At 36.8% G+C, this 26431-nt stretch overlaps 2 protein-coding genes across 3 annotated transcripts in view; one reads left to right on the top strand and one right to left on the bottom strand.

The window, feature by feature from the left end:
* Positions 1–4671, top strand: part of PDE1A (phosphodiesterase 1A) — a 114866-nt gene extending 110195 nt beyond the window's left edge. Inside the window, exons 13-14 of the mRNA XM_053471946.1 lie at positions 1382–1569; positions 4124–4671. Of these exons, the coding sequence (XP_053327921.1) occupies positions 1382–1569; positions 4124–4176 (241 nt within the window). The 3' untranslated portion in view covers positions 4177–4671. The remainder of the gene's footprint in view (positions 1–1381; positions 1570–4123) is intronic.
* Positions 4672–5605: 934 nt separating this feature from the next.
* Positions 5606–24537, bottom strand: PPP1R1C (protein phosphatase 1 regulatory inhibitor subunit 1C). 2 transcript variants are annotated; one of them, XM_053471949.1, is made up of 5 exons: positions 24230–24537; positions 22602–22665; positions 18788–18825; positions 17334–17399; positions 5606–6057 (listed from the first exon to the last, which is right to left on the bottom strand). In XM_053471949.1, exons 1-5 carry the CDS (start codon positions 24308–24310, stop codon positions 6043–6045), a joined length of 264 nt encoding a protein of 87 aa, XP_053327924.1. In that variant the 5' UTR covers positions 24311–24537; the 3' UTR covers positions 5606–6042. The 2 variants fall into 2 exon arrangements, with proteins under 2 accessions (XP_053327924.1, XP_053327923.1); XM_053471948.1 differs by having other exon boundaries at positions 17345–17399.
* Between the last annotated feature and the right edge of the window lie 1894 nt (positions 24538–26431).

Here is a 26431-nt window from a genome sequence, read left to right as displayed (position 1 = left end):
CTGAAGGAGAAGATAAATGGTTGAGAATAAGGGGAGCAGCTGTGATGGGGGCCCAGACACATACATACAATGACGAATACACAACAGAGGTAAAGGGATTAGGGAATTAACACTAAACCATAGGCTAGACAGTCATTCCTGAAACACATTGAATTGAAAAACAAAAGAGTGGAAATACAAAACTATTGCAATTTAACCCCAGCAACTTAATATAAAATTTCAGTCCCAATAATCTTTGTAAAATGGGTGTCCAGCATTCGTTACAAACTGTACCAAAATACTTTTTTACAGCAATCATTGTTACTCTGCCTAAGACGGGAAAGTTCCCAGATATAAACCCTGACTTATTGTTTAATAGTGTTGGCCCACCAATGCAAAATTCCAAATGTTCTTATTATCTCTCGATGCTGAAAAAGCATTTGATAGGGTGACCTAGTTTTATTTTGTTGCACGTGGTTTCTTCAACTAGGGTCAAGTCGAAGCTCTTTTTATAATTTTGGGCGTATTCATCAGGTCTCATTAATTTGTCTGTTTTTTACTTCAAGTAGAACTTCTTCCTCTGTAATACATCATTATCGTATGTTCTGGTCCTTGAACTGCTGGTGGTTATGATTCAGAGGACATTCAGGGCCTCCTCAAACAGGAGATAGGGATCTTTACATATATGTAATGATATATTACTAATGCTTTTGAAGCCATTCATATTCCAAATCCATTGCAAGCCTCACACCAATACAACTATGTGTCATTTAATCTGGTAAATGGATCTAAATCTCAGGCTCTGGGGATCTACCTATCTACTCAAACACAGGCCCAACTGAAGTATATTTTGTTTTGATGGAAAAACATATTACATTAATTATCTGTGTGTAAGTTTCCATTGCACCTGGATACATTAATCAAGATGCATTTTAAAGTGGAAAGATTTTCTTAGAAGACTAGGCACCTTCAATGAAGGTTTAATTTAATCAGAAATTAATCTGGTTTCAGGTCAAGTGGTTTTAGCAACCAGTATTAAATCTATTGCATTTCAGGTATCTGAACCATTTAATCTTGCTACAAAATGGTTCTCTTTGTATGAGAGCAAATGTACTTGATCTTTTTGGCTTAAGTGGGTTGGTAATAGCAAATATTGTGATTTTGCTTTAAACATCATTGTACTACAGTTGATTTTATTGGTAGCATATATTATTTGAATTCTGTTGTCACATGTATAATGATGATAACTCATAACCCTTACTCAGCGACCCTTAAATTAGCATTGTAAAGTTGCCAAACTGAATTCAACTCTGTGAAACAACATACATATATGTTATATGCAAAACATACGTTTGCTTAATGTCTTTACCATTTTAGATTGATATATCTCTTATTATTTTAGTCAGAATAATTCTGAAGTTGGACGCGGTACTGACACACAAAGAAAACCTACAGTACGGACGGCACAAACAGAAGGAGGATCTACAACAGAATACTCGTTAGCCACTGTAGATTTGTACAGTTTCAAAAAGAATTTGGTTGAAATTATTCAAGCAAATAAAGAACGATGGAAAGAATTGGCACTTCAAGGTACAGCTTATAAAGGGCAAAATTACATGGGGTGGAAAAATTTCTTTCCCTGCACTGAATAACCACATGTAATGGTGTGTACCTATGAAATAAGCAATAGATATATTTTTAAGGCTAACAAATTAGCCTGTAGGTATGGGGCCGGGGCACTGGTTATTTAACCAATGCTTCTACCTCCAGCGAGTTGCAGTTTTCCTCCCTTGGTTCCCTCCCTTCTTTAATTTCTCTCCTCTTTTATCTGTCCTTTTCTTTCATTTCTTTATTTCCATAAGGGATGGCTTTTTTTACCTCTATATCCTCACCCTTATCAATCCAGCTGAAGACACTCTTAAGCATCAGGATCCAATTATCTATTTTCATTGACTTCATATTTTGTTCAGTCAGCGGCCACCTTCCAACCTGCTCTCAGGTCTTATCCATTATATCCGCATCCTTCATAGGCTCAGTTGACAAATGCTTAATTATTTTAAAAGGAAGGGGTTAGTTTAAGGCTGTTTATAACCCCGCTCCTTGACTATTTCCCCTTGATTATGAAAAATGTATGCATTCATTATTGCAACCCTGAAAAGTACATGTTTAAGTAACACTTTTACTACTGTCACCAGGCCCAACTTTTTTGTTCTGTCTACTCCCCGCTCGTTTTAGCCCCCTTCTTTTTTCCCCACTTGTAGCTAATGTCTAAAGAATGAAAATATATTTTGTGAGTCAACATATTCTCAAAATTTCTAGATATACAGTTCTGATTATACTGTTTTAATAATACACATCTGGACTAATACGGCTACTCCAAACTTCAATAATACACATCAGAAGTTGTGTTTAACAAAAAGCAGGCTTGTGCATCTACTCTAGCAAAAAAATATAACCATGAAAAGATTCAACAATTTTAATTTAATTGTACACATTAGTCTATCTACCAACACTGTACAGTAAAGGGCCAGGTGCTTCCTTGTAGTAGGTAAATTAGTATTAAAAATCGATTAAAAAGGCCATTACATTTTATATTTATTCAAACAATATCATCTCATTTAATTATATAAAGCATGTAATTCCCTGCTTAGACAAAAAAGAAGATATATTCACTTACTTACAAACAAGTGCTCTTATTGTTAATTGAATGCTACACTTGCATTTTTACATTTGTGTCACAGCAAGAAATCTGTATTTAACTGGGATGACACGACTAAAGATATCAGCTCATTTTAGCTTAGTTTCATATGTGAGAAAATATATTAGCAAAATCTGCTATCTGTGTAAAAGCAAAATTTAACAGTAGCGCATGGCAATATAATTAGTCTGATTAGACATGTACATCATGTTTTAGACAGAAGGAGATGTAATGAAAACCCATTACCGATGCTAGCTTAGTGTGGAAAAGTGCAAATCTCTGTAAGGAGACTCCTTGGCATTTAAACTTATAGGCTAATGTGCTCTGCTGCAATTATCAAGGAGACAAAAAGCCATCTGCAATCCATTAGTGCCTACGAAATACACATTGAATCAGGTTTCCATACCTTCTGTGTGCCGACATGGAGAGCAGAATCAAATGGAAAAGTAGCTTGTACGAGGTTTGATGATTACTATAAAAAGACAATGGGCAATGAACAATAGTATTAACTATAATAGGGTTAATAATATCTATGGGATATGCTCTCTTTTTTAATTTTACAATACCGTGAGCAAAATGCACCTATAACATTATCATGTTGTAAATGCTTACCGCAATCATGTTCCATTAATAGAAACCAATGTAATTTGGTTTCGTCTTTTTTTTTTGTTCACCAAGGCTGCATAGGTTTTATATAGAAGCTGCTTTGTATCTAATTGTTGTGATGTTTTGGTAAAATTTGCATTCATTGCCATTGATCTGTTATATAATCCAAATGACATCAAATTTAATGCGCGGGATTTGGAATAGGGGCAGATGACCTGGTGTAATATTGATGATTTTTTCTCTCTCTTTACCCCCCCTCTCTTTTCTTTCTTTTTTCTTTCTCTCCCTCTTGAGTGGTCACTCAATAAAATTATTTTAATAAGAATAAGAATTTTGTAATTTAGTGATTTAGTATAATTGCTTTGGAGATGAGGTTTAATAGTTAGGGACTCTTGTGCCTTATTGGAAGCCACAGCCTGCAGAAAAATATATCGAATATATATATATATTTATATATAAATATATATATAGCAAGTTTTCTGTCCAGTGTTTATCTTCCTGTCTCCACTTCAGAGGTATCGTAACTTAACAAAGGGAGAGAAATAACTCAATTATGAGAAATAATATAAATCCTATGAACTGGACATTATGACGTCTACTTCCATGCATGGTTGGACCTACTTTCTCTGGCTTGCGGTTCCTTTGGTGAGAAAGGATTTTCATTTTGGCTTCGATTGTAAAATACATAAAATGGGTTTTTAGAACATAAATACCAAAAAAACCTTCTTTATGTATTTACAAGCGAAGCCAAAATTGTAATACAATTCAGAATATAATATTTGAGAAAAAAAAATGTGTTTAATGTCTAACCTTATAAGTGATATTTCCTTTTTTTATTAGAGAGAAATTCCAAATCAGTGCACAGCAATGAAGACAGTCTTGGAGAAGCTTAATGGTTACAATGATCCATAGAGGAAGCATAGCCATAATAACCCGTGAATATCAGAAAAAAAGCTCTCAGACTTCAGGTGCTGGCACGACATTCAAAAGCTTAAGAGGGCAAAGGCGAAGAGGCACGCAAAATGGCTCCTGGATTTAAGGAGGGAACTGGAGAAAAGAACATCTATCTGATAATGTTTAGAATTTAGTTTTTCTACGAATTTACGAAACTAGGAAAGAACGCACATACACCCAATAAGGTGATAGCTTGGCCACGCACAAATTATTTATGAATACACAATTTACAAACACAGTAAAAGCATGTAAATATTTTGAGAGTGTAAATAATTAGTTTACTTGTTGACCTATGCACATTTTCCATATTTTATTTTCCAAAATGTTTTATTTGTCACACATGTTAGGGAAAATATGTTGTTTCTTTGCATCGGCTTCCTTGTGAACTTGATCTTTCCACTTTTCAGACTGTTAATAAAATAATGTTTATTTGGTTTGGGTACTTTTTTTTACTTTGGCGCAAGTTTTAAATTATACTTACCACTCTCCTACAACACACAGTGGTCTTGACATAGATGATCTTGGTGAAAATGGTTGAATTTGTACTCTTTGTTATTTTAAATAAATTATTATCTCTTAAAATAATAAATATATATTCTGTTGTTTTGTGCACCATTTCAAATGCTTTAAGTAGGTACTCTGTATCCATGCTTAATATAAAGAGAGGAGGAGGTGGGGCCTAAAGAGGAGGGTGGGACCAACAGAGGAAGGAGTGGAGTTTACATTGGAAGGGATGTGGACTTGGCAGGAAGGGTGGTGGCAAATTAAGATTAGGGGGCGTGTGAGTGTAGTCAGGCCTAGGGCAAAACCTAAATGCACCACTGGGCAAGGGTACTGACAAATACTCTTTGCTGCCCTGTTGGAGGCAGGAGGTAATTCTTCCAGTAACTTGATGGACCCAACTACAGTTCCACTACCTACAGGGCCGGCCCGACAATGGAGCCGAGTGGGGCAACTGCTCCAGGTGGCACTTTGCCGCCCCAAGCCCTTTTTTTTTTTTTTTTTTTTTTTTTTAAAGCGGAAGAGAGAGAGCCCTCTAGCTCGGTCTCGGCTTGTAATGTTGAGTGCCGGAAGAGGACGTCATTTCCGGCGCTCAGCATTACAAACCGGCACCGAGACCGAGCAGGGAGACTCGCCGCAGGACTGCTGAAAGGTAAGTACAGGGGGGAAGGGTAGATAATGGGGGGGGGCGGCATTTTAAACTTCGCCCCAGGCGGCATTTTGTCTTGGGCTGGCCCTGACTACCTACAAACATTTTTTTTTTTTGTAAAAGTCTTGGTTGGTACTCAAAGTGTTAATCATGAAAAATCAAGTTTCAAATGTATTGCAGATTATACTCTTGAGTCAAATGTACAAAAACTCAAAATCTCAGTTTTCTCTAAATATTTATTTATATGGCAGGTTTATTAAATTAATTCTATTTACAGAATCATTTTAAATGATTGCAAACATCTTTTAGCAAATCAGTAGGGGTAATAATATGGTTAAGTGACAAACAGGATATTCATGACACTGTTATGGAATGGCAGTTTGATATAATTATACTGTATGCTAGTTATGATTTTTGATTAATTGCTCTATAGATCTTGATCAATGAAGAAACACCATTCCGAATGCACAATTGTGTATTTAGGTACAAAAATGACTTTAAAGATTCTTCCATTTAACAAGACTGTCTACAAAACAGACTGGAGATTATTTAGTATAAATAAAAAAAATCCACCAGATTTTTGTTCAGTGGTCACATTCGTCCTCTTCATCTTCACCTTCGTCTTCCTCTGGAAAGGGAGAATCATTCTTGTTTTTCATCTGCTTAACCCCTGTGAACACACAGATCCAATTAGTTTTCCTTTTTGAGCCAAACCAGGTTTCTTTCCATTTGTGTTATCGTTTACCAGACCTTTACATATATGAGTTCTAGAAGATGACTGCCACACTTTGCACCCATCATTCTACTTGACCATACACAGTGCCCTTCACTAATATTGGCACCCTTGGTAAATATGAGCAAAGAATGATGCAAACAATTTTAAAAATACACAAATTACTCTGCTCCCATAGATATCAAACAATTGCAATGGGAAAGACCAAAGAATGTACCTGTGATGTGTGGCAAAAGGTTATAAAGATGCACAACATGGGCAGTGGCTATAAGAAAATAGCCAAAGCATTGAAAATGCTAATGTCTGCCATCAGAGCAATAATTAAGATGTTTCAGTCAACTAGAAATATTATGACTCAACCTGAAAGAGAACGTGTGTCTATATTGTCTCAATACAGTGTGAAGAGGGTGCTTAGAGCAGCCAAAAAATCACAGCTGGAGAATTGCAGAAGTTAGTTACGTCTTGAGGTGAGAGTCTCCAAAAGTACAATCCAACGTCACATACATTACCACAAGTTACTTGTAAGGGTTTCAAGAAAAAAAGCCTCTACTCTCATCCAAAAAGAAACTCAACCGTCTTCAACTTGCCAGACACTACTGGAACTTCAAATGGGATTAGGTTCTATGATGAGGTGAAACCAAAATAGTGCTTTGTGGCAATAAACACCACAGTTAAATATGGTAATGACTCTTTAATGTTTTCGGGCTGCCTTTCTGCCAGAGGACCTGGATATTATGTTAGGATACATGGCATTATGGACTCTATCAAATATCAACAGATATTAAATGAACGCCCGACCTGCCTCTGCCGGAAAGCTTAAAATGGGCAGTGGTTGGACAATGATCCAAAAGATACATCAAAGTCAATACAAAAAATTGTTTACTGGCCACAAGATCAAGGTCCTACCTGACTTGAACCCATAGAAAGCCTATGGGGTGAACTGAAGAGGAGAGTCCACCTTGACCTTGAAATTGGAAGGATCTGGAGAGATTCTGTATAGCGGAATGTTCTCAGATCCCTTGCTTGCTTTCTCCAACCTCATAGGAAAAGACTCAGAGCTGTTATCTTGGCAAAGGGAGGTAGAACAAAGTGTTGACCAAAAGGGTGCAAATAATTGTATTATCATATATTTCACAATATATTTGGGGGGGGGATAAACCTGTGATGTATTTGCAATTGTTTGATATCCGTGAGAGCGAGTATTTTTGTGTATTTTCTAAAGAAAAGATCAACAATAAACAATAAAGAATAGATCTGGAGCATGTTGTTCAGTTATCCAGTTATTCATCAAGGCTCACGATAATGTGATATAAATAGAGCAACCAAATGCGTTCACCAGTATAAACTGTGGTCCAATGACAAACTGCTAAAGGTAGCTTTAGAGCTCATGCTACTGTTACATTATCAATACAGAGAATTAGCTCACTTCTATTCTGAAATTCAGGATATAGTCTATCTTTAATAACACCCAATTTAAAACGCAATCCTGAGCAAACTCACATGATCTTGCATGACCCACATTTATAAAATATTATTTTGAATGTATTTACTAATAAACTGCAAGTACTACAGATTGGCAGTACACACGTAGTAAAATTAAGCTGGTCCAACTTGCATTTTCACTACTGCTAATTCACATTTACACATTCATTAAAAAGTACCTTACTTGCATCATTTTTCATTGCAGGACAAGTTGGCATGGCATCTTGTTAAAATGCTTTAAAATAAGAATGTTTTAAACAATAGACATGTTAATGGTTTATTTTTATCATTTAACAAAATGCAAAGTGAGTGAACAGAAGAAAAATCTAGATCAAATCAATATTTGGTATGACCACCCTTTGCCTTCAAAACAACATCCATTCTCCTAGGTACACTTGCACACAGTTTTTTAAAGAACTTGGCAGGTAGGATGTTCCAAACATCTTGGATAGCTAACCATTGTTCTTCTATGAACTTAGGCATTCCCAGTTGCTTCGTCCTCTTCATGAAATCCCAGACAGACTTTATGACGTTGAGATCAGACCTCTGTGGGAGCCATGTCATCACATACAGGACTCCTTGTTACTCTTTACGCTGAAGTTAGTTCTTAATTACTGTATTATTGGGGTCGCTGTCATGCTGCAGAATAATTTTGGGGCCAATCAGATTCCTCCCTGATGATAAAGCACAATGGGTCAGTATGTAACTGTACTTCTCAGCATTGAGAAGACCATTTGTTCTGACTAAATCCCAAAATTCCAACAAACTGCCTTCTGCTACAGGCAAATATTTCACATTTTGACTCATCAGTCCAGAGCAATTGCTGCCATTTTCTGTGTTGTTTTGAAAAGTTGCTTATACTTGTTTCCAGGTCAGAGGTATGGCTTTTTTGGCAGCATGTCTTCTGTGTTGACCACTTCTAACCAGACTGTAGATGGGTATATCATGGCCCCACGATTTTGTGTCAATGTTGAACTGATGGCATTGTTGGATATCTTCTGATTGGGAAGAGAAATAAGAATGGTCACCGACTGCACTTATGGTCCTCAACATTGTGTTTGTCTGTGATTATTCAAAAGAGCTTAGACAGAACATCTGGAAAATCCTGCCATGAGATTTCTGCCTGGGAAAGACTGCTGATGAAGTACAAGTACCATGTGTCTTGTTGTCAAGTCTTACCATGGTGTATGACCTTTGACATTCAACTGTCTTTAGCAAGCTCACCTTGTTAGTTTGACTGTTCCTCATCATGTTTTATTCTTCCTACTCAGCTGTTTCTGTTTCAGTTTATGTTTTAACCTACATATTAAATTGATGATCAAAAGCACAAAGGTTGGTCACAACAAATATTGATTTGATTTAGATTTTTCTTCTGTTTGCACTCACTTTCTATTTTGTTAAAAGATAAAAATAAACTATTAATGTGTATTTTCGAAAGCATTCTTATTTTACAACTTTTTTTCACACCTGCCTAAAATGTTTGCACAGTACTATATATATATATATATATATATATATATATATATATAATCTTACACATTTGGTTACATACCTCTTTCCCAAGCTTCCCTGCTTCCCAGGCCCCCCAACTTCAACAGCTGGTCTGTGCCATCATTGCCCCCACACAACTGGTCTGTGCTTCCTATGCCACACACTCATACACTCATACTCACTTACACACACTTCATCTCACCCCACTTACACATCCATGCTCGCATGCGCGCACACACACACACAGTACACATCCATGCTCAAACACACACACAAGTACACATGCATGTTCAAACACACACACACACACACACATATATATATATATATATATATATATGTATATATTAGATGCATCAAGTTTTCTTAATTTTATTTTCTTATATGTCATTGTTTTTTTAAGCTGTAAATGGTGCAAGTTGCAGTCACAGAAATGCACATTGTAAACCTGACAGCAACTTGCAAAATTAATGGTCCCATGCACTAGCATGTACTTGCAAGAATCTTGTCAATGTGACATGTCTTGCCCCAGGGTAGTAACCCAGCCTCCCTTCACCTCTTATCTCCACAGCTGCCATCCTCTAAGCTGATCGAGTGGCCGAATATGTTACATATGCAAGCGTGTTGCATTTTAAGGACATGTGGCTTAGAGTGAGGGTTGTGCTGGTTAGTCACAGTGCATCATATCATATATATGGAGATCCCTGACCTCCCCAACTGGCCCATGGAGCAAAGAGCCCAGTAGGTATTGCACTGAATGAAAACAGATTGCTTAGCATATTTCTGCCATTTTAGAAGGTAATTTTGAGATTTAATTTTATTCATCTGTATGTACAAAATAAATCATCATATTAACAGAATACATTAGATCCTATATGCTAAACTCTGTTTATAAAAGAGCTTATAAACTATTAATAATTTAATGAAAATGTAACTTTATGGATAGGTCTGCCTAAATGCATCTGTAAGTCAGTGCTCAAAATAAGAACAGTATGTGGGAACAGTATGTAAAATTAGCAGGAGACAAGGTCAAATAGATCGTTGCCCTAAAATTGAGTAAGAGTAAAAATTGCCCCAAATGTCTTAAAACTGCTAAGACCATCACTGTTGTTATTGAAAAATTCTAAAATTTTACATTTTTATGCACAAAATGCATTGTGTTATTAGTGGTAGATTTATCACACCGGTCTATTTTACTTGTAAAACCATTGAATCACGCCCAGTCCATTTAGCTATAATTTTATGAAACCAGTACAAATTGTATACCATTACATTGCTAATGGAAGCCTTTCTGTCTCTACTTTATTACAAATCCAATACGCAAGACTAACATGCCAAAATGGAATTAGAATCGAAACATAGCAGCTGTAAGTATTGGTTCTTATTTTTAGGTACAGACTATGTGTGCAGATATATAAGCAATCTTTCCTCACTTTCAGATAGATGTGGTGGGACATAATTTAATAAATAGTACACGGTACTCTTATTAGGTATAAACTGTGAATCTACCTGAATAGCAGCCACTTTTTAAAATGCAGTAGATGAATTTCAGTATAGAACGATACATGGCATTTACTCCAAAGAGTAGATCTTCTCTGACTTCTCTGAAAAATGCAAATCCAAATATCTAAAACCCATTAAACTAGCCCCTGCTGCCCATATATATATATATATATATATATATATATATATATATATATGTATATATATATATATATATATATATATATAAATATATATATAAATATTAGTCCCTGCTGCCGATAGCAGGTATAGATCAACACACAAACCCAGATCAATTGAAATTCACTTGTGATCTCAGCACTGAAGGAATATATACCCTCCCCCCTACCCACTATATATCCTCTCCCCCCCTACCCACTATATATCCTCCCCCCCTACCCACTATATACCCCCCTACCCACTATATACCCTCTCCCCCCTACCCACTATATATCCTCTCCCCCCCTACCCACTATATATCCTCTCCCCCCCTACCCACTATATATCCTCCCCCACCTACCCACTATATATTCTCCCCCCCCCTACCCACTATATATCCTCTCCACCCCCCGTAGTTCTCTCACCTTGAAGTCCAGCGACGGGAGCACGATGCTGCTGTCATCCTGCACCAACTCGCTGGTGCTCGATGCTTCACTGCTGAGCGCCGTAATATGACGTCATATTTCGGCGCCCAGCAGTGAAGCAGCGGGCACCAGCGAGCGGCTTTTAAACGCTGTCTTCTTTTTTTTGATGCGGGGGAGAACGAGGGGCGCTGAGCGGTTGCTAGGTGCCCCTCTCTCTCCTCCGCATCAAAAAAAATATATATTATATGTGTAACATAAAATTAATTTTCTTTAAAATCTAAATCCATCTTGTACTGTCCCTCCCACTCTCATGGGGAAAAAATGTGCAACTTTAGGTAGCTTTGTTTGGTAACTGGAAAACCTTATCAAAATAATGATTAAAAAAAATCTTGTTGAAAATCTACTTAGATGTTATTAAACAATGTAAACACACTTTATTCTTATGGGGTTGTTATTGTTTGTTCTTTATCCTGCTGTAGTTCCATTTTTAAAATGTAGGCTATTCCATCATAAAATTGACTTTTAATTGTAGAAACATATTTATATTTCATTTTTACAATTAAAATGTATAATGTTTTATAATTTGAATGATGCTATTGAATGAATTAAATCACATGGCACCTCAGCTTTAAATAATATGTCATTAGTTTAGTAAAACAGGGAGATAATAAATAAAACAATCAACAAGACTATGATATCATTAAACTTTGCAATGAGCATGTCAACACTTGAAAATTTGACTACAATGACAGTATATATTATACTTAAAGTATTTGCTTTCTAATGATTAATTATTATTATATCTGAAAAAAATCAATTGATTTACTCTGCATTGCCTCTTCATGAGCCTTGTCTGGGAAACAACAATTTATTTTGACTGGGAATTAATACAAATATCTCATTGAATATGTATTCCTCTGTTATTGATAAGCATTTCCGTGGTGACGATATTTTATTACAGAGCTAAATTGTTATTTAGTCTACAAGAGGCTGAGAACCAGATGGAATCATTGTCAAAGTACATTAAATATTTATTCTACATTACTCATCATTTATATTGTGCTCTTATTTATCAGAGATAGATGTACAGTCAACTATGAAATAAGAATATAAATGTAATGGAAACTGTAACGTCATGCTGACAAATATTCTAGGCCAGTGATTCTACATTGTTCCCTTTTTGAGGATCACCTTTAAAAGAAACTCTCTTCTCTGTGCCATTTGCAATTATCAAATAATACAATACAGAAACATATTATTATCTTAAATGTAACACAATATGTGATTTTTTTGTCCACAATTATTATATTATGTATGTGCAGACAACTGCCTCCTTACATCTTGTACTATATCATCCTGAGGCCAACATGAAAATGTCATTGCAAAGAAGGCTGGTCTTTTCTAAAACTTTACCATCACACCTACAGTGGCAAGAAAAAGTAAATAAACTTATCTGGTTTTCTGCATTAATTGTTTATAAAATGTGATTTGATCTACATCTAAGTTAAAAGTATAGACAAACACAATGTGCTTAAGCTAATAAGACACAGACAATGATAATCTTTCAGGTCTTTATTGAACACATCCATTAAACATGCTCAGTGCTGGTAGAAAAAGTAAGTGAACCCTTGGATTTAATAACTGGTTGAACCTCAAACAAGCACTTCGGAGCTGCACATCAGACCTGCAAAACATTCAGGAGGAACTTAAGACCATTCTTCCTTACATAACTGTTTAAGCTCAGCCATGTTCTTAGGATGTCCATAAGAACAATGCACTTAAGGACATTCCACAGCATCTCTAATGAGTCAAGGTCTGTGCTCTAACTGGGCCACTCCAAAAGGCAGATTTTCTTTTTTAAGCCATTTTCTTCAATGTTTAGGGTCATTGTCTTGCTGTATTAAACAACTTATACTGAGCTTCAGGTGGTGGACTGCCACCCTGACATTACCCTGTGTGATACCTTGATAAACTTGGGAATTCATTGCCCCTTTCGATGATGGCATGCTGTCCAGGCCCTGAGGCAGAAAAAGCAGCCCAAAAACATGATGCTCCCTTGACCCTTAGGGAGGATGTTTTTATGCTGGTATGTGGTGTTGCTTTACACCATACGTAGTACTGTGTGTTCTTCCTGAACAAATCAACCTTAGTTTGGTCAGTGCACAAAACATTTTCCCAGTAGCGTTGTGGAGTGTCATGTTGCTCCTTTACAAACTTCAGGTGCACAGCAGTTTGAGCGGCTTCCTCTGAGGTGTCCTGTCTGTTCAATGTTTTGCGTAAAGTACACTCATGAACAGTGATGTTAACAGTTCTAATAATTCCTTCAATCCTTAAGCCGTTACTCTAGGGTACTAAATTGTCTCCATTTACCGTATTTGCTCGATTATAAGACGAGGTTTTTTTCAGAGCAAATGCTCTGAAAAATACCCCTCGTCTTCTAATCGGGGTCGTCTTCTAATCAGACCTCAAATAGAGGTCTGATTAGGAGACTAAGATCCAGATCCCCCGCACTGCTGCAGGGGACCTGGATCCTCCTGTCTCACCCCCCCCCCATCATACACACACTTACCGGTGCTTCCTTGCTTCCTACTGCGTTGCCGGGGCAGCGGGTTGACGTCTACGCGATCCGCGTAGACAACGTCCGCTGCAGCCGGAAGGAGGTGTGGCTAGCAGCGGGGGTTGTCTGCGTCCGTCGCATAGACCTTCCCCGACTGTCAGAGATTAGAGTTCCCCGCACCGGTGCCGCACCGGTGCGGGGAACTTTGATCTCTGACAGCCGGGGAAAGTATACGCGACGGACGCATACAAACCCCCGCTGCTAGCCACACCTCCTTCCGGCTGCAGCAGAAGGCGACGTCAACCCGCTGCCCCGGCTGGAAGCACCGGTAAGAGAGGGGGGAGAGCGGGGGAAGGGGGGTGAGAGAGGGGGGGAGAGAGAGAGAGATAGTGTGTGTGTGTGTGTGTGTGTGTGTGTGTGTGTGTGTGTTAGTTAGTTAAATGGGGGTATAGGGTGTGTGTGTGTGTTAAATGGGGGCATAGGGCATTTCTGGAGTGGCGTTAAGGGGGGATTTAATAGCGCACTCTGCCTCCTGAAATGCCTTATACCTCCCTATATGCCACTCTGCCCCATAATATGCCTTTTAACCCCCTAAATGGCAGAGTGGCATATAGGGGTATAAGGCATTTCTGGAGGCAGAGTGCTCTATACAATGCCTTTTAACTCCCATAATGTCACTCTGCCTCCTGAAATGCCTTATACCTCCCTATATGCCACTCTGCCCCATAATATGCATTTTAACCCCCTAAATGCCAGAATGGGATATAGGGGTATAAGGCATTTCTGGAGGCAGAGTGGCACATAGGGGGTCAAAAGGCATACCATGGGGCACAGTGGCATATAGAGGGTTAAAAGGCATATCATGGGCCACAGTGCCATATTGGAGTGGCAAGCCTGGGGGCCGATGTGCGTAACTGGGGGACAGGTTGGAAAATACAAGAAATAAAAACAAAAAAAATCTTTTTCTCAATCATAGCTTTTATTAAAAAAAATAGTTTACATGAATTAACATTTACTGGTAAAACTTTTTTCCTTTGGGGTCGTCTTATATTCAGGCTTTTTCTTTTTTTCCTAAGTTAATATTCAGATTTTGGGGGGTCGTCTTATAATCAGGGTCGTCTTATAATCGAGCAAATACGGTATAAACAATTTGTCTAATTGTGGACTGATGAATATGTAAACTGTTTGAGATTACTTTGGAACTCTTTCCAGCTTTATGCAAATCAACAATTCTCAATTGTAGGTCTGAGATTTCCTTTTTGTGAGGCATGGTTCACATCAGCAGATGCTTCTTGAGCACAGAAAACTCAAAATTTAGAGTTTTTTCTACGTCAAAATAGCTCTAAAGCACACATCCAATACCATTTCATTGATTGGACTCCAGGTTTGTCATCTCCTGACACCAATTCGATTTTGTTGAAGTGGTAAGCCTAAGAGTTCACCTACTTTTCCAACCCACATTGTGAATATTGGGATTATGTATTTGATATGGACAAGAGCAATACAATAATTTGTGTTATAGTTCCTTATTGTAACTTAGATGAAGATCATATGATATTTTGAGACTGATTTATACATAAATGCTGGCAATTCCAGTTCACTTACTTTTTCTTGCCACTGTGTATGAGCTTACTGGACATCACAGTACAACTCATTCCTCTGTCAATGTTTGTCTATGGAGATGACATGCCTATGTGCTTGACTTTATACACCTGTTAGCAACGTATGTGACTGAAACATTCAAACTCAATAATAGAAGTAGTGTCCACTGAAGAGACCAGTGACTTCAAACAGGGCACTGTCATAGGATGCCACCTTTAAGACTTTTGTCCTATTGGATTTTCCCCTGGTCCAATGTAAGTCCTATTATTGTGAAGTGGAATGGTCTAGAAGTAACAACTACTCAGCCATTAAGTGGCAGACCACACACACACACAGAGTAGGATTGCTGAGTGTTGAAGTGTGCAAGTAGACTTTTTTATTCAGAAATAACATTTGAAGGGAGTTCCCAAAGAGAGAGGTCCCTGAAACCTTCTGGACTCACCTTTCACTGACAACAGCACCATCTCAAGGTTCAGATAGAGACCCAGACTCGGTTTTGCACTATAGGAATACCTCCACTAGAAACAGTAGCACTACACCAATGGTTACACATACCCATTAGCATGCTATGTGTCTGAATCTCTCCAAAATCTGATGAATAGATAGCTCAGAGTAAGGCAATAAGGCAGCAGAAGCAGTAGTAGCAGGGCACTGGGTAGATACTGGCTGGTAGGCATTACTGTGCAACTGGATGTGTCCCCAAAATTAGAAACATATGTACAGAATTGATATCTCAATGTAAGGAAGGAGATTGAGCTTCAGCAACAACAGAGGCAGGAAGGGCTGGCAAGGTAGGCATGAGCCTAGAGTGTAGATCTACGTGGAGGAAACTCCTCTGCAGAGGACTGGACTACCTGCTGCTGGAGCAAGGCCTCTGTCTCACTACTCACTCATTGCACTCATATACCAGGGCTCACCAGTCAATGTTATCTAAATCCAGGTCATTGTAGTCAACAACATTATTGATAACCATATCCTTTTCCACTTGTGAGCAAGACGGAGTAAGGTCTACTCCTACTGAAGAAGCAGACCTTCACTCTTCTTCCCCACTGCTGCTATTATCTGAAAGTGCCTGTCCATCTTTGCTCTGGGGAGTGCTGGAAATGCTTGCTGTAGTGGTAGCACCAGGGGCGGTTGTGGTGGCACTGGTAAGGGTTTTATTTTGTGGTTCACCCACCATAGAACAGCTTTGAAACAGTCATCACTCTGGATCCCACCAAGTCCTTAGCAAATGACCCTTCAGTTAGCCCTTTTTAAACACTCTTGCTGCCGGCTCTACCCAACCCAAGAAAACTGGAATCATTCCTTCTCAGAGACATTTTCAAATGTTTTATACTTTCCAGTAAAAATGAAAAATTTAAATGTATAACGCTACTCAGGAATTTCACCTGACATTTATGGGACCAGGTTGGGAACTTTCCTGCTCCAGCATGACTGTTCAAGACATGTTTTGGCAGGTTTGGTGTTGAGGAACTCAAATGGCCTGCACAGATCCCTAACCTTAACCCTATTGAACTCCGACTGTGAGCCAAGTCTTCTCATTCAACTTCAATGCCTGACCTTACAAATGCTATTTTGGCTTAATGGGTAAATTCCCACAGACACACGCCAAAATCTTGTGAAATGCCTTCCAGAAGAGTGGAAATTGTTATAGCTGCAAATGGGAGCTATCTCCATATTAATGGCCATGGTTTTGGGAGGATGCCCAACAAGTGTGATAGGTGTGATGGTCAAGCGTTCACATACTTTCCACACCATTCTTTCATATCAATATGTCAAGAATACATTGTATAACCTTTGTAGTAGTCTTAGACATCTTACAAAGAAATTGCTACTTTTTGAATATTGCATGAACACCAACTTTTTCTCTCCCCAGTCACTCTATAAAAGTTAGTAAAAACCTATTGTAAGAAATTGTTAATGAACATGTGACATTAAGGTAGATATATAGTAAGTTACAAAAACAAGTGTATTAATTCATAACAGAACAGTACCTGAACAGTACCTTTCATGGCTGGGGCGGTATAAACACTTTGCTTCCTCTGCTTAGGAGACACATTCTGTATAAAAATATATATAAAAAGTACACTTAGAGTGGTACCATAATGGCTCTGTTTTGTTCACAAAAACTTCTCTTCTTCCCAGAACACTAAGCTGTGAACTCTTCTTAACAACCTTCCTTTTTAAGTTGGCATATGACATTTTACTTTATAGCAAACCTTAGGAATTACTAATTAAGCTATTGGCTTTGTTGTGGCATGACACATGTAGTTATACTGCATTTCAGAATACCTGCAAACCACTTTTATTTAATCAGTTTTATATAACTTTCTAAATACAAAATAAGTTCATTTCTCAGTTTGTCTACTTAAACTATCTTTTAAATGCAGGCACGGTATATCCATCAGCCAGATGATTGATATTAATTAACCACCAGAACAATATCGAATCCTCAAGGTGCGCTAGAGCGGGCATTTTCGAAATCACCGATTTGAAGAATGCTTGTGAGCTCTAATTTTTTTAAGTTTAACAAAAATGAATAAAGCAGCTGGCCAGGCAGAGATCACTTTCAGAGATAGTTTGATAGAAAATAAAATTTTGCCTTTACGAAAGAATGAAAGCATTCCTATAGCACCCATATATATTTTCTGCAAGGGAAAGCTAAGAAGCCGAAACACAACCTCTCCAAAGATGGCATATACCTTCTACTCAACATGTTAATACATTTTGGACTTTGGTTTGTTTTTGGCCCATTTGTTTTCGGGCAACAAATTTTAGTCTCCTGCCCATTCAGTTTGGCAGAAAATTGGGATGGTGGACATTTTTAATGTGGTCAACAGAAGCAGATGTAGTTGGCAGAGAAGGTAGGGAAACATTTAGAGAGCGTGAGAGAGAGTGAACCACAATAAAATTGTTTGGGAGAGAGTGAGAGAATGTGAGTGAAAGGGCCCATGGATTTCGGGCAAAGCTTTTTGCTTTGTTTTCATCTGCTTCATGGGGGGGGGGGGGGTCTGGCTTTGTACAAATCGCTGAATTTGTCAAAATTCTGTAAATTTACTATTTGGATGAATCGGAATGCACAAGTCTACCAAATACCAAACTATATGACATATTATAAAAAGGGGTTAATATAACATATTATGAACATATCCACCTATATAAATAAATATTGTATTGGCTCAAAGACATTACATAAAATACCCATTCATAACAATTTTAGTCATTGTGAAGTATAAATCATTTAAAAATAATACTAATTTAATTTTGGAGTATTTTACCTATAAGACTTCAAAGAAAACATATATGTTTGCCATTTTTAAAAAGAAGAAAGTTGTGGTTGAAGTGGGAATTATTATTGCTAAGGTTTTCAAAAAAATTAAATGTACATTGTTAATAATACTGAAAATACTGAAAATGTATATTTTGCTAAGAACAGAAACAAACTTACTTCTTCATGTGTGCTGCTAATCCTCTTGTCATCTATTTCTAAATGGCAAAAAGCATAAGAAAATGTATTAATTTCTACACAGACAAAACTCTTTTTTCTTCACTCTGACAGAAAGAAACAAGAGCGACAACGAATCTGTGCAAACTGAAAGATTAATGAAACAAAAAAGGTTAAAGTACCGTGAGAATATTTTCTCTAATGTTCTTCTTTCTTTGCGTCTGCATCTCACCATTATGAAGACTGGGACACAATTTGCTTAATAATCAATGAAAAACTGTAAACTATTCAAATATTATGTGCTAAATATTAAATGCTAATGTGCATATATATATATATATATATATATATATAATTTTTTTTGTCATGGTCAGACCAGACATAAGTAACCAGTCTTGGCTTTATAAAGGCCAGTTGACCTCCAGCTAGATACACATGACCAAACATTACATTTTTATACTATGTTATACTGTTATTACATTATTTTATGGTGGCTGCACACTGCAGGACCCTATATGCTCCTGGAATGGGTAAGTATGGAGCCCTGTTTACCAGTGGCGTACTGTGCCTCTTGTGTCAGATGGCCAGTCTGGGCCTGATACAGTCTATGTATATATATATTCATGTTATATGACTGTGAAGATTGGGTAAGAATCAAGGGAAACTGCCTTATTTATTCCAACTCTTACACTGTGTTCACAATATATGCTCCACATACCAATGTATATGTGCCAGCTCGGGACATTGCTAAACTAGAGCTGCATTAAATGACCACATGGGTTTTCATATAAATAGAAGTATAGAAGAACCGGGCCTATTTGTCTTTTTTAAACATTGAATAAAAGAAGCACCTCCTATTTACTAGCATTATCTTCATTGTTGTTACGTTAACACTTTAATAAATGAGTTTTTTTTTTTGCTTCCTTTTGTCTTGCGATAAAGTTGGCACGTGATCTAAAATATACTTTTCTTTGTATGTGTAGATTGTTACCTTTACATTTTCCAAATACCTCTACAGCAAAAGTAGTCTAGTATTAAAATTCAATGACCTTACATGTATAACAGTACAAGATGAGAGAGATTGTTTCTGCTAGAAAAAAAGCTGACGTCACACGAACTCTTTAAAAATATAAGTTCTCAGAAGAATGAAACACAAAATATTTTCCCATATTGAGAGCCTATTTTTATCTGTGCTTCTAAGACGCCTACTTCCTTTCAGTTACAGTAAAATATAAGATTTAACTGCCAGCTATAAAATATTAAGAGGAAGCAGAACACCAAGAAATGAAGCTAAAAGGTTGGATCTGCGCCAAATAACACAATACACCATTATGTGTGAGTCTCTAAAGATCATTCTAAAATTGGCTACAGAGATTAAAGTCCGTTAATACTCATACTGCTGTAAGCAAAAACAAACAAAAAACTTGAAGTTAACATTTTTAATTTTAACTCCAGCTGTAATTTTAATTCCTTATTTGTTAAATTGCCATTGTAACTCCGTTTTGTGATGATATTGTCATTTTTGCCCCTTTTAAGACTTTATTGTTGTATATTTAGACCAAGAGTTCAGCCTACACTCAGCACCCAGTTAAGACAGACAACACAGTCATGATGGTGTTGTAGTCATATGATTTTGATATAGAAATATAAACAACTACTATGTACGCATTGTTCATGATATTAGAATGCACTGCATGGATGCCTTGTGGGTGTGCGCACAACCTACAGACTAGCAAAGATAAAAAACCCTATTCAACAATAGCATTATTTCCAATCCATACACCCACCAAGTACTTGGTCGGTACGATGTGTTCCAGAGCTAGCCAAAGAAAGTTCTTATGTTTGTTAAAGGAACATTGGACGTGGACACACATTCTAAATCTACCCAATGTTTTTCTAGGCAATAACATTTTCATCCATTGGAACTTTCAATACATAACCTTACAAGGTTTGTGATATCTATATCCTTACTATAATTCTGATTTATGTATTTCTGGCAATGGGATGGGGACTATTAACTACTCTTTTGTTTCAGCTCACTTTCTCTAGGATCTCTGTTCCCTACACCAGTCTTCCAGGTCAATAAGAAGTAGGTTTAGTATAAGACCAAATATTTTATTAAAAAATATATCTTTGAATTTATTTTGTGAACTAAAATTCAAGCAAACCATTCAAGGCACAAATGTGTTTATGTTGTCTTCACTTCCAGCCTACCATCAGTAGCCCAGCTGGAGAAACAAATCCCAGGAGAACATCTCCCATTGCTATGATTTTAGTACGTAAACAGCTTTTGTGCAAATGTGGCATGAAGGTGTTTGTCTATAGAACAAAAAAATGACACTTTTGTTGTAGAGCTACCACAACTGGGGAGAAAAAATATATATAAAAATGAACAATATACAAAATTCACAAAACCATTAACACCCTTGACTAATCCTTCTCTGCAGCTCTAAAATATTTACTGCAGTGATCAATAATGTATCCTGCCCTAGGCCAAGGGGCAAGTTCAGGAGGTGTCAGCCCCCCTGCAGCAAAATGTGAATTTTCAGAAATGGAGAATCATATAACAAGAATAATATAACATACGTATCCACACAGAGCATCAGGGGTGTTGCTAGCTGTATACATTTTTCTACGGCTTAAGCCTATACTAGCTTTAACAGAACATTCACGTTGGTAATGTGTTTAAGGTAAATAGATGGTAGATGTATTATAGGTATAAGCTGAATTACATATGCATATTCTGTGTGCTGACAGCTGCTGTCTTTCAGTAAAAACAAAAACTAGAGATGTAAGATGACAAACCACAAAGTAAGGCTTTAGCTGTAAACATTTTCAAAATAACATGATGGATTATCACAGGGAAGGTAAAACTAAGCTTGGCAAATCTTAGTTATGGCATAATTGAAATGATTGTTGCCTACAATAAACCGACTTATACCAGTTACATTAGGTATTTCTATGTAGTATAGCTAAAAGTGAGAATTATTCTTTTCAAATCAGGATGATAAGCATTATCCTCACACATTTTCCTCGAGATTTTCAAGTAATGAATCCCCCCCCCCTAATTTCTTGTCATCCTCCTATTGGAGCTCTATATAAGTTGTTGGTTAGATTGAGACATAAAGGGCTAGATTAGACGACCTGTCTAAAAACTAGACTTTGGCAGTAAAAAATGTATCAATGTAAAGACTGTTTCACTTATGAAAAATTGTATATTTTTGGCATGCAGAAAAAAAGAATTTTTATAATTGGTGAAATAACCTTCTAAATAACATCGACACATTGCAGCAAGTTGAGTAACACAAAGCTGTGGATGTGGTTAGTTAAATTGATACTTTGTAAGATGGCTTGTATGAGTCCTAGAAATCAATTCAAACCATCTGAGCTAGTAGTATAAAAAGATGAAAGTAAAAAAAAATCATTTATAATGCTGGCACAATAAAAAAGGGTTCTAAAGACAACCATTTAGGGCCTAAATCCCTCTGTATTTTTTTCTACATATTATGAACATATCCACCTATATAAATAAATGTATTGGCTTCAAGACATTACCTAAAATACCCATTCATAACAATTTTAGTCATTGTGAAGTATAAATCATTTAAAAATAATACATTTAATTTTGGAGTATATAACTTTTTTTGTAGTTTACCCAAACATTGGAATGCAACCGATGTAGTGCGTGAGCCCTGTACACATTGCACCATTTTAAATGTTAAAGATTAACTTATAGCTGGTGTTGGTTACAAACACTATCCATTACTTGTGGTTTTGGCTTAGACATAACAGAATAGTAATCAAAATACTTATTAACCTGGCGGTGTGCAGTGATCATTCAAAATAACCAGTGATGCTGGTGTCGGCCTTCTCTTTCTTATCTGTGTAAAACATAAATGCAAAAAACTTCAGACATTAACAGCAATTTTATTTCCCATGAAGCAAACCATATTTTTGTAATACATAAAATACTACATTACTAACAAAATATTGCATTGCAATATATCTATTACTTTATATATAATTACTTTATATATATTACTTTATATGACGCGTGAACAACATGGCGTAGTTTGCCATAGCAACATGAATCATTTAACGTTTTGTTAAATTTAAGTTCATCTAGACTTCTATTTTCCCTTAACTGATATAATTTGTCTTAACTAGGCATGATTGGAGGCGTTACTATGTATATGGCAAGATCAGATTTGTATTTCTTTTTTGTACTACATTTAATTTATCAACCTTGGGTGGAATGTTTATTAAGTCTGTCTGAAACACTTTTGCCATCTTTCAGATGCAAAAGAAATCATAAAGTCCTATTAACCAATATCTGTTAATAGAATAGTTACAGATTCAGTCCAAATGTAGCACTTTCATAGCGAAATGCAGCATTGGAATCATTTCTTTCTTTCAATATTCCTATGCAATTTTTGTGATCCAGATTGTCAAGATAAAAACACAAACAGAATAGGGCATCATAAAAGGTCTTATAATTTTAGGCTGTTGAGGTATCTATGCTATCAGATATATTAACTTGGACCACTTGTTTAGTTACTACGTTAATTGCTGCTTGTTTGGAAAATAAATCATATTAATACTTGAACTAATTTGCTGTTCCTCAGTTTTCTGTCTATATAATTTCTTGATGAATAAGATTAGGGTTTTAGACAAATAATAAATTATTAAAGTATCCAAGTTCTCATATTTGTACAGAAATCAATAACAATTTTTTTTTTCCGTGTTAGAAAATTATCCAGAACAATACAATGCATTATCCTTGTACTAAACACTACATTAGCCATAAATATTTAAGCCATATTTTCTGTTATGTTTATATTATTTAAGAGGCTATATTTAAGTAAATCTTTACATCATTTGACTTTCATAAAGCCATATTTTATGGGGCGATAACTTTCTCATTTTGTTATTTCTTTTTGTATTGTAATTGAATAATATAAATAATTGTTTTTATTAACATTGTAAAATACTCATGCCTTTTATTGGCAAAACGTTAAAAAGCCATATTAAAAGCAATCAGTACTGGTAATTTGCAATGCCCTTTTTTGAAAGTATACCTTGTACTGAAATTTTACAAAATACCACCAAATTAGACTATACAAAAGTAAAAATGTCTTTACTCGCCTATTAGGTGTGGTGGCTCATCCAAATATAATAGCCTAATTAATGTTTTAATATCTACTGGTTATTTACACACTCTAGGGCAGAATTATAATTATTATTTATAAAAACTGCGAGGATAAGTATTGCAGCTATAATCGTTCATCGTAAAAACGTAACAGATTTTACAAATCAATAGATCACATTTTAAGATGTTAAAATACAATTTTCGGGATGGGACATCAAAACATTGTTTTCAAAAAAACAAATGAATGCAAGCATTAAAATATAGTCACCATTCAGAACAGGAAAATTAAATGTTACCTGTTCAGATGCTTCTGGATCCAACTGGCTCTGAAAAATTGGGACAGAAAACTGTATCTTTTTAGGGCTATTGGGTTCCATTTTGCGGTGATGGTAGATGGAAACAGAACGTTCCAGTAAAAATAAGTAGTTCCTATGACTAGTCTGGGGCACACGCCTTCAAATGGCTGGTACTTGAGATTAACTGTAATTCCAGTATTTGAAATATAGCTGTATGAAAAGAGCAACTCCCTTATTCAACATCAATAGTTGTTCTTCTGTTCTTGTGGCTGGCTTTTTTCCTTCAGCCCTTTAGATCTCTGCATAAAGCAGAAAGGAACAATAAGCTAATTGTATACCAGTTTTGCTTCTGCACATGCCAATGATTCACTCAGTACCTAATTGAAAATGCACCGCTAGCCTTGAATGGCCTGGTGCCTTGGGATTTGAAAAAGTGGCTATATCCATTGTACATTACTGTCTACTCAAAAATGCAATATAAGCTCCCTCTGAGCATTGCTGATGGACCATCAGATACCATTAATATCTGATTATGAACAGAGGTGGATCCTAGAAGAGTATCACGCCCCAGTTAGGTTATATTTACAGTATATACACTGTATATATACTGTGTGTGTGTGTATGTATATATATATATATATATATATATATATATAGGTGGTCACACTTGCAAATGATCAATTAATTAAGGGCATTTAATTAGCAGCACCTGTCTACTTAGCATCGTAATTCCTATGGAAGCAGTGAGGGTGTACTTAGTTTTCCACACATGGCGTCTGCATTTTGGCTTTATTTTTGTTGAATGAATCATGACACATTGTGAGATGTCATGTGTTGTTGTTCATCTGAAGTTATACTTGCCTATTTTTTAGACCTGCTAAGGAATAGATGAGTGTGATTGTGTCCTGATATGAAAAAACATATTTTTCTTTTTCACATGACTGTATATACACTATATGGACAAATGTATTGCAACACACCTCTTAATTAATAATGTAGGTGTTTCAATCAAACCCATTGACACAGGTGTATACAATCAAGCACCTAGCCATACAGTCTGCATTTACTAACATCTGTAAGAAAAATGGGCCAGCCCCAAGAGCTCAGTGAATTTAAGTGTGATGCTTTGATAGGATGCCACCTTTGCAATAAGTCCATTTGTGAAATTTTATCCTTGCTAGATTATCCATGGACAACTATAAGCAGTATTATTGGAAAATAGAAGCGTTTAGGAACAGCAGCAACTCAGCCATGAAGAGAAAGACAGCGTAATGTCAGCGGGGTCACCGAGTGCTGAGGCTCATGGTGTGTAAAAGTCACCAGTCCTCTGCTGATTCCACAGCTAAAGAATTCCAAACTTCCCCTGGAATTAATATCAGCACAAAAACTGTGCGGCTGGAGCTTCATGGAAGGGGTTTCATGGAACGGGTTTCCATGGCCGAGCAGCTGCATGCAAGCCTCACATCATCAAATACAATGCAAAGCGTTGGAATCAGTGGTGTAAATCACACCGCCATTTTGGACAAAGCTATGGTTCCAACTTTGTGGGAACATTTTGGGGAAAGCTCAAGTGCACAAAGCAAGGGCCATAAAGACCTGGTTAGATGAGTTTCGTGTGGAAGAGGCCTGCACAGAGCCCTGATCTTAACCCCATTGAACACCTCAGGGATAAACCGGAACAGACACTGGAAGCCAGGTCTTCTTGTCCAACATCAGTACCTGACCTCACAAATGCTGTACTGGATGAATGGGCAAAAATACCCACAGTAACACTCCAAGTTAATCTTGAGGAAAGCCTTCCCAAAGTGGGGACCAACTATATATTCATCTCTATATATCAATCAGCAAGATGTCTGGCTCTGAGGTGTCTTTTATAAAGGTAACAAACTGAGATCAACCTGGCCAGACCCTATCACAAAGTCAGTGGAACATGAAGAGCATCCCTGCAGTGCATCTTCAAAGGATGCCAGATGTCCTGTCCTGGGTGCCATAAAATCTTACAGGGACTAGGCACTAGTTTTTGCCGTGTTAGTTTTTAGGCAAGGAATTTCCTTTTCCTTTGACTTGGTTGAAATTCAGGGGGCCTTTTTTCAATTGGGGGAGGTCCCAAGCACCTTCTGGATTCACCTTTCATTATAAAGAGATACAGCAGCAACAGAAATAGTAGTGCTCTGGGCCTCGACAGGCAGACACTGGCAGATG

The sequence above is a fragment of the Spea bombifrons genome, chromosome 7 (genome assembly GCF_027358695.1).
Source record: "Spea bombifrons isolate aSpeBom1 chromosome 7, aSpeBom1.2.pri, whole genome shotgun sequence".
NCBI lineage: Eukaryota > Metazoa > Chordata > Amphibia > Anura > Pelobatidae > Spea > Spea bombifrons.
This window is presented reverse-complemented; position numbering and strand designations above follow the sequence as displayed.